Source organism: Miniopterus natalensis, chromosome 8, assembly GCF_054644295.1.
Source record: "Miniopterus natalensis isolate mMinNat1 chromosome 8, mMinNat1.hap1, whole genome shotgun sequence".
NCBI classification, from domain to species: Eukaryota; Metazoa; Chordata; class Mammalia; order Chiroptera; family Miniopteridae; genus Miniopterus; species Miniopterus natalensis.
In genome coordinates, this window is record NC_142088.1 from 17,415,451 (window position 1) to 17,431,929 (window position 16,479).

At 36.4% G+C, this 16,479-nt stretch overlaps 1 protein-coding gene, 1 long non-coding RNA gene and 1 pseudogene across 4 annotated transcripts in view; 2 read left to right on the plus strand and 1 right to left on the minus strand.

The window, feature by feature from the left end:
- Nucleotides 1-6,447, minus strand: part of LOC107524728 (uncharacterized) — a 46,930-nt gene extending 40,483 nt beyond the window's left edge. For both annotated transcript variants that reach the window (XR_001601998.2, XR_001601997.2), the window contains exons 1-2: nt 2,572-6,447; nt 576-665 (exon numbers count right to left, since the gene is read on the minus strand). This is a non-coding gene — a long non-coding RNA (uncharacterized LOC107524728). The remainder of the gene's footprint in view (nt 1-575; nt 666-2,571) is intronic.
- The window catches only part of KANSL1L (KAT8 regulatory NSL complex subunit 1 like), an 80,422-nt gene that overhangs the window by 48,782 nt on the left and 15,161 nt on the right, over nt 1-16,479 (plus strand). For both annotated transcript variants that reach the window (XM_016196740.2, XM_016196741.2), the window contains exons 7-8: nt 13,715-13,880; nt 14,458-14,565. In XM_016196740.2, coding sequence (XP_016052226.2) covers nt 13,715-13,880; nt 14,458-14,565 — 274 coding nt within the window. The remainder of the gene's footprint in view (nt 1-13,714; nt 13,881-14,457; nt 14,566-16,479) is intronic.
- Nucleotides 642-737, plus strand: LOC148092563 (U6 spliceosomal RNA; annotated as a pseudogene).

A 16,479-nucleotide genomic window follows, 5' to 3' on the forward strand; every position in this document is an offset into this window, starting at 1 on the left:
TGGAATTCTCTTAAATAACTATGATTAATATGTTAAAGTTCTTAATGGATGAAGTATAAAACATGCAAGAACAGATGGTAATGTAAACAGAAAGATGGGAACCTGTAAGAAGAATCAAAAGTAAATGCTCAAAATAAAAAACACTGTAACCTAAATAAAGTATGCCTTTCATGGGCTCATCAGTAGACCGGACATGGCTGAGGGAAGAATCAGCAAGCTTAGAAAGGTTAATAGAAACTTTACACACTAATATGCAAAGAGAAAAAGGAATGGAAAAAACCCAGAACAGCACATCCAAGAATTTGGGGGTAATTTCAATAGTGTATCAAATATGTAATTGAAATAGTAGGAGGAGGAAAAGAGAATGGAGCAGAAAAACTATTTGAAGTCATAGTACCTGGGAATTGTTCAAAGTTTAGGACAAGCACCAAGCCACGTATCCAGGAATCTCAAGCAGGAGAACATCAAGCAGGATAAAAACCAAAAAATAAACACGTAGGCATAAAATACTCAAACTGCAGAAGACCAAAGACAGAAAATCTTGAAGAAAAAAAAAGCAGAAAGAAATATCTTACCTGTAAAAGAGCAAGGGTAAGAATTACAGCTGACTTCTCAGACTTCTCATCAGAAACCTTGAAAGAATGCTTGCTTCGGCAGCATATACACTAAAATTGTAGTGATACAGAGAAGATTAGCACAAGGTTGGCACACAGATTTGTGAAGCGTTACATATTTTTATGTGTGGTTCCAGCTGGGTACTGGAAATATCAGGGGAAAACTTTGTAAAGTATATGATTATTTAACCCCTATGTTGTACATCTGAAACTAATATAAATTAACATTGAATGTAAACTGTAACTGAGAAATAAAACTTAACTTAAAAAAACACATACCATGCAAGCCAAAGACAGTGGAATGAAATACTGTCATGGATTGAATTGTGTCCGCAAGAACTTATTTGTTGAAGTCCTAAACCCTAGTACCTGAGAGTGTGAGCTTATTTGAAAATAGGGTTGTTACAGACATAATTAGTTAAGATGAGGTGATTAGGGTGGACCCTAATATGACTAGTGTCCTTATAAAAAAGAAAATTTGGGCACAGATGCATGCACATAGGGTGAATGCCATATAAAGATGAAGACTGAGATCAGAGTTATTTTTCTATAAACCAAGGTGCACCAAAGATTGGCAGCAAAATCCAGAAGCTAGGGGAGAGGCGTGGAACAGATTCTTCTTCACAGTTCTCAAAAAATCAATCCTGCTGACACCTTCATCTGACTTCTTGCTCTCAGAACTATGAAACAGTTATAGCAGATCTAGCAAACGAATATGGTGACCTTATTTGGAAAGTCAGTCTTGGTAGATGTGATTAAAGTAGTGATCTTGAAATAAGATCATTTTGGATTTGGTTGGGCCCTGAATCCTGTGACTGGTGTCCTCATATGAGAAAGGAGAGAGATTGGGGCACAGAGACAGATAAAAAGTCTATATGAGGATGCAGATAGAGGTTGGAGTTATACTACCACAAGCCAGGGAATGCCAGGAGCCACCAGAAACTGAAATAGGCAAGGAACAGTTCTTTCCTATATATTGCAAAGGGAGTGTGATTGTGCTAACACCTTATTTTTGGACTTCTGGCCTCTAGAACTGTAAGAAATTAATTTCTTTGGTTTTAAGCACCCAGCTTGTGACAAAATGTTATGGTTGCCCTAGGAAACTAATACATTTTGGTACCTGAAAGTAGGGTGCTGCTTTAACAAGTAACCTAAAATTGTAGAAGAAGGTTGTGGTTTTGAGTTCCCTGTCAGGGCACATACAAGAATGAACGCATAAATAAGTGCAACAAATCCCTGTTTCTCTTTCTCAAATCTGAGTGTGTATGTGTGTATATATGGAAGTGAGAATAGAAGACAACGGTGCTGCCATCTTAGAAAATACATACGTTGTTGTGAACAGAATGTTACTAGAAATATGAATGTTTGGTATAAAGTGGTAGAAACTTGGCTGAGTAATATTTTACTGTTAAGTGGAAAATAGAAGTTGTAAGCATTGAACTCTTGGATGGTTAGCTAAGGAAATTATCAGGCATAGTGTGGAATTTGCACTATTGATTTCTCCTTGTTGTTCATAGTAAAATATGAGAGAAAATTCATAGACTGAGGGATTGTTGAGCAAAAAGGAACCAGAACTTGATAATTTGGAAAATCTCATTCTGTTGCAAAAAATGCTATGGCATGCTCTGGAAAGAACTCAAAGGTGTGTGTGGACAAACTTTTGCTGGAGAGATTAGGCATGTGACTCAGGGATCCAATCAACCATCTTAGCAGAAGCCAGGAATGGAGATTGGGTTACTCTGAAAATATCTGGGGAGAACCCACTTGTTTAATGACATGGATCATCTTAACATACAGGGGAGACCCACATGGTTTTTAAACATGTTATAACAACAGAAACACTACCAGCTTAGACTGAAAGGGACAGAGATGGACCAAATGAATGGAAGTTGTTGGAACCCCAAAATTTTATAGGCAGGAAATGGACTGATAGAGCTACTCAGCTACCAACACATACCATCCTTCAAGAGAAAGGATGCCCTCACAGTTGAAAATCCATGTTTAATGTAAGTTGGCCCTCCACATATGTGGATTTTGAACTGAGGATCGAAAATACAGTTGAGCTTCTTCACAGCTGTGGATTTAACTACCTGTGGATAGAAAATAGTATTTTAGATTTGCAGTTCTGAGGGAAGTATTAACCTCTTCTCCCAAAGAACTCTGATGTCCCATCCCATTACCTCATTCGGCTCAGGCTTAAAGCCTTGAATTTCATCATCTTACATCATGTCCAGGTACCTGAACTGAGACTTTTTTGTGTGGCTTCTCAGGTGTGGTTCTTTGGGTACAGCTCCTCAAGTATGGGTCCTCTGGATTGAAAGACTTGTGAACTAATGTTATTAGTTATTTGCTTTACACATATCCAGCACACAATGAGACAGGGGTGATCAGAATAGATACTGCTCAGATGGGGAAATGGGAGTAATGTAGTAGTTCTAAAATACACCATTAGGAACATGTTGCAGGGTCATTGATGTGGGCCTGTGCCTATGCAAATGGTTCTTTGTAAATCTTAGCTCTGCCCTCTGGTGTCTTCTCTGCATTCTCTGAGTTGTCTTTTCTTTTCCTTAAAAAAGAGCCCTTTTTGCATAGATGTGCTTCCTGTCTGTAGAAGGTAAAGGCCCAGAGGCCCTTTCATTCTATAAGTCTCTTCTTGATTTTGGACTTTGTATGAGGCCACTGTGCTATCGATAATGCCCTTCAGATACTAAGAAGCACTTTGGGTCTAGAAGAGAAGGTCATTGGGGCACACCTTTGAGATTCCTAGAAGCCTCTTGACTAGGTGCAGACCTATCAAATAGCCTCAAACCTTTCTAAGGTCTAACAAAGGTACTACAGTCTTACTCTTGAGATCAAGGTCCCAGTTTTACTGACAGTTCCCTGGATTTGATCTTTGAATAGAAGTCATTTCTTACTGTGTGAATCTTTTGTTGTCTGGAGTGGCTGGAAACAAGAAACAGTATTATTGTTGAACCCAGCAAGTCTTGGCTCTTATTTCCTCTAAATTCTGCTTGAAAACATTACAGGTCCTTATTAAGCTCATCCTACTTTATCCAAACTTTATCATAGGCAATTAAATGAAACCAATTGGCATTTTGAACATTCTGCCTAGAAATCTCTTAGATCTGTGAGTTTATTATGTACCCTTTCTATTCCCCGCATTTCTACAGGCAATTGTTACTGTACTTGTTCTGCCAAAGCAATAAGATGAGAGAAATAAAGGCATAAGGATTGGAATAATTATTTAGAATTATTATTTGCAGAGGTTTTGACCCCTCTGCTGGTCAAAATTAACAAAAAGCATAAATTAGTATGCATTTCCACTTGATTTTTCTCTTTTTATAATACTAATCTCCAATGAGAATGTCAAATAATAACTAATATTTATTAAGCAATTATCATATACCAGGCACTGTTTTAACTTACAAAAACTTTATATGCATTTATTATTTAATATTCATAACTCATTTGATATGGGAAACTGAAGCACAAAGTAGAATATAATACACATATTTAGCACCATTTCAATAAAGTATAAGTTTGTAGTTTTAGTGCTAATGCTAAGTCTTACTCCTTCGCTCATGAGCCTGAGTGACACCTATGATCTGGATCTTTTGTGAGCTGCTCCAGACTGTTTCCTCCTGAGAAGTCAGTCCAGAGCGACAGCTTTGAACTCCATGCAGTTTCTAAAGCTGTTTTAATGTTTTCAGCTTGCTTATTCTGTTAGCTGAATCCTATCTTTTGCTGTCTAAGCCTGTTTATTACCAGGACCTTAGTTTATTCTTAGAGGATCTGTGCTTGGTATACTATTGCTCTGTCTGCCTACAGAATAGAAGTATCTCTAGATCCAGGAAAATGCAATGGCAGGCACATTTAAGATAGGAACATGTGCTCCAGATTAACTCTCTAGTATAAAGGTCTCACAGGGTAAATGTGGCTAATAGCTTTCTTTAAGTACAGTTTCATTTGCAATTACGAATTAAAGGTAAAAGAGTTCTTAGGCCACAATATGCTTCTTTAGCCCCTTCTTGATTTAACTTTATAGCATTTATATAACATGTCTTTGAGAATATGCTTTATGTTACTGTGAATAAATCTGGAAGGTAGCAAATCCTAAAGAGCCTAAAAATTATTTCCTATGGGGAGGCAGCACATTTTAGTGGTTTTATGCTTGAATTTTAGAAAATACATTGGGTGAAATCTTAGTTGTACTTCTTAATACAGTATAGTAAAAATCACTTACTGCCGTGTTTTCTCATCCATCAAAGTAGGGCTGCCTTCATGTGGCTACAGTCTGCTGGAGCTGGGAGAGGTTGGCCTCGCCTGCTCTGCTAGCAGGTAGTGCTGGCTGTGGCTGAGGAGACTTGGCTCTCTCCCTGGGGCCTCTCCTGCAGTCGCCAGCTAGAATGGCCTTATCCTGTGGCCCTTGCAGACAGTGCTTCAAGAAGGCAGGAAGGAAGCTGCAAGTCTCTTGAGGCCTACACCCTGCATCTCAGTAACACCATCTCTACTGCATTCTCTAGGTCAGAGCAAGTCACATGGCCAGCCCAGATCCAAGGAGATGGAGAAACAGACTCCACTGACAGGACGCAGTTGCACAAAGGGAAATACACGCTACAGGGGTGGGAAAAATCTGCCACCGTTAGGCAGTCTTTCACTTGGGGTCTACGTTGAGGGTTGTTAGGTAACCTCAAATTAAGACACCAGTTAAGCAATAAAGAAAAAAATAATAGGCCTACCATATAGAGTTGTGTTGGTATTAAATAAGTAACACATTTGAAATGTAACCCAGCCCAGTGCCTGGCATAAGACTCCTCATTGTGAATAATGACGATGCTGATGATATACAATGATAACGACAACACTGAGGAATTGAATCAGTGATGGTTGTGGTGTGGGGAAGTGATAGGATCAATGTATTTGAAAGGTTGACTTGGTTCCTTTTAACAGGACAACTTGCTCTGGGAAGAGACTGGAAAAACAGATCATTAGGAGGCTATTACAGTAGTCCAGACGTAAGGTTAGAAAGACAGAATGAAATGGACTGCTATAGAAACATTTCAGAGGAGAAAGGACTCGACTTCTTAACTGATTTAATATGATTAAAGAAAAACTTTAAAGAGGATGGGAAGAAGAGGCACAGCAAATTATAACGCTTAGCCCACTTTGTAAAATGCCCAAATCAAGTCTTCATGGTAATTCATTCTTTTATTAGGTAGGATTTACGTAGCAGCAGAACATGAGCCAAATCTGACTCATAATTCTGTCAGTTCCATTGTGAAGTGGGTGAGGGAAATGTTTCAGAACCCAAATAAACAAACCTTAAGTCATCGCTTTAAACTTGTGTGGTCCTCAGGGGTTTTTTTATAGCCCATTCTCCTTTATGTGGTGTATTAATTCTTTCAAGTTACTGTTGAAAGAATAGCAGATATTCCCCATCTTTCTTGCCTGCTGCAGCTGATTGGTAGTGGCTATTGGCTGTCTAAAGCTCTGTTTGAGGAAGATGTTGATATCTGGGCTTGGGGGAGAGCCATGGTTAATTAATAATGTTTGCCACAATTGAGAAAGGACTGGTAACAGACATGCTATATTATTTGCCATTCCTGTACTAAGTAGTCACATCAACATTAGCATGTTAAAATGATTAATTTACTTTCTGTGTTACTTAGAAGGTAATCTATAAATACATAAATGGATGCAGTGCTTTGTTGTTTATAGATCACTTGCATATGCAGTTCAGGAGTTGCTTCACAAATAGGAATACTATATCTTTAGTTTCTTAAAAATCTTGGGGGAGCACTTTGTAAAGCATATAATTATCTAACCACTATGCTGTACACCTGAAATTAATACAAAACAATATTGAATGTAAATTGTATTTGAAAAAAATTTAAAAATTAAAAAAAAATCTTAGGGAAATTGAGCCAGTACTAGTTTAAATACTGCTTAATAATATTTTTCTAAAAACATATTTGTTAAAATGTTAAATCTGGTAGTAGCTTTGTTTATTTTCATAAAATTTTTGGCAAAAGAATCTCAAAGTGTAAGTTAGCTACTTTTAAAAATCATTGAAGCTGGACTGGCATGGCTCAGTGGTTGAGCATCGACTTAGGATCCAGAAGATCGAGGTTCGATTCCCGGTGAGGGCACATGCCCGGGTTGCAGGCTTGATCCCTAGGTGGGGGCGTGCAGGAGGCAGCCGATCAATGACTCTCTCATCATTGACATTTCTCTCTCCCCCTCTCTCCCCCTCTCTCACTCTCTCTCCCTCTCCTTTCCTCTCTCTGAAACCAATAAAGATATATTTTTAAGAAAATCACTTAAAGCATTTTTACACCGACACCAGTATGGTGATGACCAGAGAGAAAGGGACGGGGGAGGTAGAAGAGGGTATGGGGGGATAAATGGTGATGGAAGGAGACTTGACTTGGGGTGGTGAGCACACAAACAATATACAGATGATGCATATAGAATTGTACACCTGAATCTTTTATGGTTTTATTAACCAATGTCACCCCGATAAATTCAATATAAAAGAAAAATAAGTAAAACATTTCTAAGGAATGAAGTATTTTACTCCTCATTTTGTTAAAGTGGTTATTATTCCTAGGCTGCTTTATTAGCTCCTCTCTTCTTTTCCTGCCTTTCTTCCAGAAGGGCTATGCATTTGAAGAATGTGGACATGTAACCAGTCCTCCTGCAGATTTCTTTGAAGTTAAAAATACATTCTTTTTCATGACTACAGTTGAATCTTGACAAATATCAAAATATTTAAAATATCTAATAAGAATTACTAAAATAGAAAAATGTTAACCAGTTAAAAATGAGCAAAAGACTTGAATGTACCACTTTCATAAAAGAGAGATTCTGCCCATCCAACAAATAGAAAAAAGTGGCCAACTCATTGGTAATTTGAAAAAATTCAGATTAAAAGAACAAGATACCACCTTAACCCACTAGATTGGGAGATAATAAAAAATAATTATTTAAAATATGTTTTTATTGATTTCAGAGAGAGGAAAGGAGAGGGAGAAAGATAGAAATATCAATGATGAGAGAGTCATTGATCGGCTGCCTCCTGCACACCCCCTACTGGGGATCGAGCCCACAACCCGGGCATGTGCCCTGACCGGGAATCGAGCCATGACCTCCTGGTTCATAGGTTGACATTCAACCACTGAGCCATGCCCGCCGGGCAGGAAATTATTAAAAGTAAAATAATATGAGGTATTGGTGTGGATGTAGAGCAGTGGTAACACAGTGCTGGTGGGAGAGTAACTGGCACAGCATGTTGGTAAATGGTTTGGTATTTTCTAGTAATGTTGAAGATAAACACACTTGTAATAAGAGTATGCTTCCAGAATTGTATCCTAGAAGAGTGTGTGATGTTGCGCATCAGCAGGACACATACAGTGTTCAGGGAACACTGTCTGTAATAGCTTCAAGTTGCAAACACTCCAGCTTTCGTTATTCATAAACGGTATGAGTAACTGTAATATATTCATATAACGAGATTACGTATCACAGTGCACACAAAAACATGCAGCAACATGGGTGGATTCGTTATAGGCACACCTTGTTCTGTTGTCCTTCACTTTAGTGCATGTCACAGATATCACATTTTTTTTACAAATTTAAGGTAAGACCCTCCAAGAGCAAAAAAAAAATTATGACTTGCTGGAGATTCAGATGGCTAGCATGTTTAGCAATAAAGTATTTTTAATTAAGGTATGTTCATTGTTTTTTTAGATGTAATGCTATCACACACTTAATAGGCTATAGTGTAAAAATAACTTTTACATGCAGTGAGAAACCAAAATATTTGTGTGACTCACTTTATTGTGATGTTTTGCTTATTGCAGTGGTCTGGAACTGAACCCACAGTATTTTCCAGGTATGCCTATACATCCCTCCACATCCCTCCAAAAGGAAAAACACTCAAACTAATACGTATACACACATGTTCATAACAGCACTATTTACAGTAGCCAAAAGGTGGAAACAGTGCAGATGTCCAGCAGTGAATGACCTGATAAACAAATTGTGGTATATACATACAATGGAATATTATTCAGCCATAAAAAATGAAGTACTGATATATGCTACAATCTGCTTCAACCTCAAAAACATTGTGCTGAGTGAAAAAAGTCAGACACAGAAGGTAACATATTGTATGATTCCATTTATAAGAAATATTCAGAATAGATGAATCCATAACGAGAGATTGGTGGTTGCCAGGGGCTGGGGATGTGAGGAAATAGGCAGAACTTGCTTAATGGATGAGGAGTTTTATTTTGGAGTGACAAATTTTTGGAACTAGATAGGGATGATGGTTGCACAACATTGTAAATGTACTAAAGGCCACAGAATTGTTAACTTGAAAGTGGTTAATTTTATGTAAAGTGAGTTTCACCTCAAATTTTTTTTAAAAATGTGAATGAATATATGATATGAAATAATTATGACATTGATTGTAAATGCAAAAACTGTAAATAACCCAAATGTTTATTAACAAGAGACTGGCTAAATACACAAGTATCCATACACTGGAATACTATTAACAAGAATTAGGAAGCTCTACAAACTGATGAAAAAAGGCCTCTAAAATGTACCATTTACTGAGGAAAAAAGCCAAGATACAGAACAATTCATATGCAACTATTTATATTAAAACCTGGGGGCAAATTACACACATATTACCGGGTAGTGGAAATGCAGTGTCATGTGGTAATTCTATGTTTAAATTTTTTGAGGAACCACTAGACTGGTTTCCATACCAGCTGAACTATTTTAAACTCCCATCAGCAATGTTCCCAAAATTTCTACATTTGTTATTTCTTAACATTTATTTTCTGGGTTTTTAATTTTTATTTCTTATAGACGTCCTAGTGTGTGTGAGAGTGCCTCACTGGGGTTTTGACTTGCGTTTCCCTAATGACTGTTGATACTGAGCATATTTTCATGTGCTTGTTGGCCATTTGTATGTCGTCTTTGGAGAAATATCTGTTCAAGTCCTTGGCTTACTTTTTCTTTGCTTATTTTTAATTGAGTTGCCTTTTTATTGAGATGTAAGAGTTCTTTGTATATTCTTGATACTAGTCCCTTATCAATTTTCTAAGTATTTTCTCCCATTCTCTAGGTCCTCTTTTTATATTCTGATAATGTTTTTGATGCACAAGTATTTAATTTTGATGAAGTCCAATTTATGTGTTATTTTTTGTGCTTTTGGTGTCCTAAGACTTCATTGCTTAATCCAAGATAGTGATTTGCTCCTGTGTTTTCTACTAAGATATTTATGGCTTTGAGCTCTTATATTTAAGTCATTGATCCATTTTGAGTTAATTTTCATATATGGTGTTAGGTAGGAGTCCAACTTCTTTTTTTTCTTTTTTTGCTTCCTAATTATGAATATTCAATTGTCCCAGCTGCATTCGTTGATGAGACTCATTTCCCCCCATTGAATGGGTCTGGCACCTCTATGGTAAATATTTATAAAAGGAAACATTTAAGTTAAGAATGTCTCTTGATCGAAAGATACCACAAAGAATGTGAAAAGAAGCTCAGACAGGGAGCAATATATACAACATACAAACGACTTATAACTTTCTAGAGTGTTTAAAATGAACTTAAGAATCAATAAGAAAAGGACATCCCAATAAAAAAATCATCAAAACATGTAGGTTCCCAAAGAAGGAAAAGTGAATGGCCAATTACAGGTATGAAAAGGTGCTCAACTTAAATAGTAAACAGCAATGTAGATTTCAACCATGAGATTTTATTTGTATGTTCTGAGATTGGCAAAAATCACAAGTTTGACAATAACTATTGGCATAAATCTCAAGTAGTGAGAACTCAGATCTGCTCTCTTTAAGTGTTAATTAGTTACAACTACTTTGTAATGCAGGTGTATCACCTGGTCAAGTTGAAGATGCGCATTCATGCATTTGTATAACCTAGGAATTCCATTTCTGTCCCTGTACTCTAGAGAAATTCTTATCCCCATGTGTCAGGACACAAATACAGGAGTGGCCAAAAGTAGTTACAGTTGTGAGTATGCAAATAATATTATTATATTATGTATTTGTATTATTTCCATATGAACTGTAGGTCTACTTTTGCCCATCCCTATATAATGATATTCACACTAGCATTCTCCATAATAATAAAAAAACTAGAAACTATCTAGATATTTATAAACAGGAGAATAATGAATTGAATACACATAATTTTGAGTAATAAAGCAGGAAAATATACTTAACATGATTCTGTCTATACATTTTTTTAAAGCATACAGATTTAAGTAGTAAATTCTATAGGACTGATAGACTTATTTGGAAAAGCTCTAAAGAGAATCAAAGTGATAAAATTAAAATTCAGGATAGCAGCGACTCCGGAAGTGGAGAGAGAATGATTAAGGAGGCACGTTGTATTAGTTGAGATACAGGCTTAGCTGCCTTGGACGGAAGCCCCAAGAGTGGCAGAAACGAGATGTGAGTTGACTACTTGCTTTGTCTTGTAAATGTTCGGAAATGCTCGAGGCGTGGTCGCGGTGCTCTGCGGTGGGTAGTGCTGCGGGCACCAGGCTCCTCTGCCCGCCTGGTCTTTGGGCAGTGCCTCACCGCCACCTGGGGGGAGGTGGGAGAGGGAAGGAAGAAGTGACCTTCAGAAGGTCACTTCCTGGACGTTGCACACATGACTTCTCTTCATGGTCTGGCTAGAATTTAGTAATTTTTAGATGCAAGGAAGCTTAATAAATGTGCCCAGCCCCAAATCAGGAGTTCTGAACAGGGAGACAGAGAACACAGTCATCAGGAGGAAAGTAGCAATCTATTTTACAGGCCTGTGCAGGCGGCCTAAGAGGCAAAAGGCATCAAAGGTACTGGTATTGTTCTGTTTCTCAAAGTAGGAGGGTGAGTAGAAATGTTTGTAAAGGTTATTTTATGCCTTCCCTATAAATTATATTTTCTTTTGTATATGTGAAAAGTTTTATTACTAAAGTTAAAAATATTGGTGGGTACTTTTCAGGATTTTACTGGCATTTTGTGCAGCATATGGTAGTTGATCACACCCTCTAGATAGTTGCATTTTTATTGGCCACAATCTCCTGGTTTTTCTCTTATTTCTCCATCCATTCCTTTTCAGCCTCCTGGGCTTCACTTTCTCTTCAGGGGGCGGGAAAAAGCCTTTTCCTAGATGCCCCCCACTTGTCTCCATAATTATTTAGGATAGTTTCAAATTGTCTAATGGGTTTCCTGGATTTGGAAAAATTTCAGGAGAGAACTAATTATATGGTAAATATTCAGATTTTATTAACTTTTATTTATAATGCTCTAGCCATATATGGAAAAAGGGAGGTTAGCACTTTTTTTTTCTTTGTAGTTTCAAATAAATGTTCCTTATACCTTTCTGAACTACATCATAAAAGAGCAAATAATCCTATAGAGTCAAAAGTACCAGTGCATCTTGTAAATCTAAAACAACTGTTCTCATAAATTTATACCTATTCCATAATTAGAATCAATCTTGTAAATGACTCACATTCTTATAATCATGTATCCACATGTATCTTTTTATCCAACCTCATCGGTTTACTAGACCACCCTGAATGACTGCATTCCCTAGCCTTGCGCAGATAGTGTGACTGCCCTACGTCCTGGCCAGGGGGATGTAAGCAGGAGTCAGGGTGGAGGGCCTGCCAGCAAATATTACAGGGACTGTTTTCCTCCAGTGAAAGTCTTGGGCACACACGCATTTGAAGTTTTATTCAACTGTTTTTAAAGCAAATAAGATAAAATTCACTTGGTCAGCATTCGTTTCAACCATGTATCAGGATGGTGTCAGTTTCCGGGAATACAAAATTAAACACGCCAGCCTTCAGGGAGCTAATGGTCCAGAGGATTCTAGCTGATGGCTGTGGTAGAGACAGCTATTCCTGACTGCTGTGGGGACACAGAAAATGCCAGTCCACCAGGAAACTCAAACTCAAGAAAGTTGACAAACTTAATGTAAGTTTATAGAATAAAAATGTTTAAAAATAGCATCTAAAGATCTATTATTAGAAGCATTTTAAATATGATACTTTAAAAAAAAAGCTCTAATGTTATTGTAGGAGGTAGAGGTAAGGGTGAGAAAAGGAGCACAAGCAACCTCTATTTAAAAAATATTTTATCTGTTTTATAGATTTTTTCCGTTGACTGTATGTTAATTTTACAACCATAAAAAATAACTTAAAAATCCAGCATTTAAACAGAATATGTACAGGGTGAGGCAAAAGTAGGTTTACAGTTGTTTACAGTTTCTCAAGAAACTCAAACTCTTGTAACATATTGCATTTATATATATATGTGTTTATTTCAGAGAGGGAGATAGATAAAAACATCAATGATGAGAGAGCCATTGATCGGCTGCCTCCTGCACCCCCCCGACTGGGGATTGAGCCCACAACCCGGGCATGTGCCCTGACTGGGAATCGAACCCCAATCTCCTTGGATCCTAGGTCGACGCTCAGCCACTGAGCCACACCGGCCAGGCATGCATAGCTTTGCTGATGTTTGATTTTAAATTAAATTTTACTTAATGTAAACATGTAAAATACAGTACTCCACTGTTATTCCAGTGTAGATACTGTCGTTAGGATTTAAGGCAGAGACTCCCGTTTCATTCATTGGTTGTAATAGGTTGCAAGGAGGAAGAGTATATACAGTTCTTAATCTTAATATAGCCTTTGCTCACCATCACTTAGAGTTCTTACTGATTTGGAGTGTAACTATTTTCACCCAAAGTTTCCCAAACTCATTTCTGAGATTTTATAAGATGGAGGAAAGACCCATTTTCATAGACATTGCTCTTCATTTTGAAAAAGTGAAGAGACTAGTCAAATCTCATCACATTCATGCTCTTAAATAAGTTCTCTCTGTGTCATTTTAAAGGTCTTTTCTCCCAATAAAGTCAATAAAAAGGAAAAAGTAAAGGTCTTTCTCCAAGGTGGCTTAACCAGGATTTCTTTCTCTGTTGTTCAGATATTGTACTGTAACGGTTACGTTCTCTGATTCAGTTTTCAAGAAAAAATTGAAGTCTTTAAGTTATTTTTTTCCTTGCAGACTTTACCTTCAAAAGAAACAGTGTTTTTAAATACTACACAAATGCCTTGCCTGCAGTCAGCTTCAACTTGGAGTAGCTGTGAACACAGTTCAGAGTCTCAAATATTAAGAGAACATGTGTCAGAGTCAGACCCTTCTTTCCATTCTGTTCTATCATTGCCATCAGGTAAGCCTTATAAAAAATTTCTAAGCAACTGATTATTTTTATGGTGAAATCTAATCTTATAAATAAAAGGAATCTATAAAAGGAATCAATAGGTTTTAATCTTTGTAAATATTCATTTTGTTATTCATAATTCTAGTAACTAAGAGAATGTAAAAGTCAACATTTTCATAAAAGGTTGCTTCTGAATTATAGTGGTTTTTCCTTCAAGTAATTAAATGCGAAGATTGTGGGAATGGGGTTGAATGGTCTTAAAAAAGTCAACCAGGTTTGGCTGTGTGTTTTATTAAAGACTTTCGGGTACATTTGTTCTCATCTGTGAATATTTATAATTTTGTTTATATTATGTACTATTTTAGTTGTTCATTGTTAGCATTTGTTTATTTAGGACATATAGTCAGTAATTCCAAAATACCACCAATTTGCTTTGGAAGAGTATTGTGCCACTTCTGAAAGCTATGACTTTTCAAGCTTTTGCTTATTTTTGTATGACTATGTGCTATTTATAGAAAGAAAACAATCTTACTGAATCTAATAAAGAGTGGTACTCACTGAAAATTCTTTTACTTTATTTTTCCAGATATGCCTCTTCATTTTCACTTTGAAACATTGTTAAAAAAGACCGAAATAAAAGGAGATCTTGCTGAAAATAAATTTGTAGGAGACTGTATCATATCTTCATCCCCTGGTATGTTATTTATAAATCTTGTATTATTTATATATATATATGTGTGTGTGTGTGTGTGTGTGTGTGTGTGTATATTTTTTATATCTTTCATACACTTACTACTTTTGCTTTTGAAGGAAATAAAATTTAACAAAGGAATAAATGTAAATTCTTAATTTTTAATATTCACTTTTCACAAATCACACACACACACACAGAAGGAAATATACATAGGAGTAATCCTAACAAAATGTGTGACACTTACTGAATGAAAATTATGAAATATTACTGATAAATATTAAAGGGAATATAAATAAATATGGATAAGTAGCATTCCTGGATAGTAAGATTAGTAAGGATATAAGTTCTCCCTGTTTAAATGTTTAATGCCTCATAACTTGAAGTTCTAATAGAATTTGGTTAACAAAATAACTGTAAAGCCCATTGGAAAGAATAAATGGGGAAATATAAAAGGAATTGCTGGAAAAAGTATTGAGAGAATCTAGCACAACCACATGTGGAAATCTGACGGAAATCTGTAATAGTTAGCTTAGATTCTGTTTGGCTCACCTTTAGGAAAGTAGATCCATGAGGCAGACTAACAGCTTATACATATTATTATATAAAGGAAGAATTGTATATCAGTGAGAAAATGGAAAACTGTTCAGTAAAGAGTTAGTCTTTCAGGGGAAAGTTTGTTTGTAGTCATTTCATACCATGTATCAGAATAAATTCTAGCTGGTTCAAGAATTTTAAATAAACTAAAATTATAAAACTTGAAAAATTATAATGAAATAGTTATGAGTACTCTGAATTGGGTTGGAACATTGTCTGTGCTTGGAAGCAATCAGTAAAAAAAATCAACATATTTTTACTATCTGCAAAGCTAAAATCTCGATATCAAAGTCATATAAAATATTTTACTTCTGAGAGAAATTATTTCCAGAGGAAATCATCATCTATTTCAAAAACTCAATCAACTGAATAGCCTGTGAGTACTGGAGTTCCAAAAGGTGGTAGATTTTAAAATAAATTTCTAAAACCCAGTAGCTTTTATTAATGCCAGCAATAACGAGTTAGAATATGTAAAGGAATGTTATCCCAGACACCCTGACAATGAAAATAGAACATACCTAGGATTAAACTTACAAGGACCTTCAGAAGGAAACATCAAGAGTTGACTGAGGAACATAAGAGTATGTGCCTACTGTGGAGATACCCCATTCCTGTCAAGACAGTTTTAAATAACTTATGATGTCATTTCCCCCAAATTAATTTATAATGTAGTTCTAATGAGAATCACAGAGGTAGTCTGCTTTTGAAACAGTTTTTCTGAAGTTTATCTCCGAGAGAAAATACTGAATAGCACAGTAAAAACTTTAAAAGATCAATAAGGAGGGGTCAGATGTCAACGTGTATTATGAAGCTACAATCATTAAGCCACTGTGGTGCTGGTAGAAGCCAGATCAGGGAAATTAAAAGGCCTGGAGGCAAACAAGGGTTCATACATGATAAGGCGGTACTGCCTATCAGTGTGGAAAGGCTGGCCTGGTCAGTGAATAACAATGAACGATTCTTAGGAAGTATTCCTTATATGCCAATCCGGGTTCCAGGGCTTTACATGGGTTTGCTTTCACCTGTGCAACCCTGTAAAGTATTATTAAGTATTATTTTTCTCCCCCACTAACTTTCCCAGATCACAGTTGAATAGTGGCAGAGCCAGGGTTCAAATATAGGCAGTGTGGCTCAGAGCACAAACGTTACACAACTCAGTTTCTTCTGTAATTAGTGGCATTAAATAATGACTTCTGGGAAAAGGTAAAATGACATATCTACCTTAAATGTTAAAAACTGTCCTATTAGAAAAACTAGGTGTATTCAGTGAGTGCTTATGTGCCAGACTACTTTACCTGGTTACATTAAGAAATTTAAACA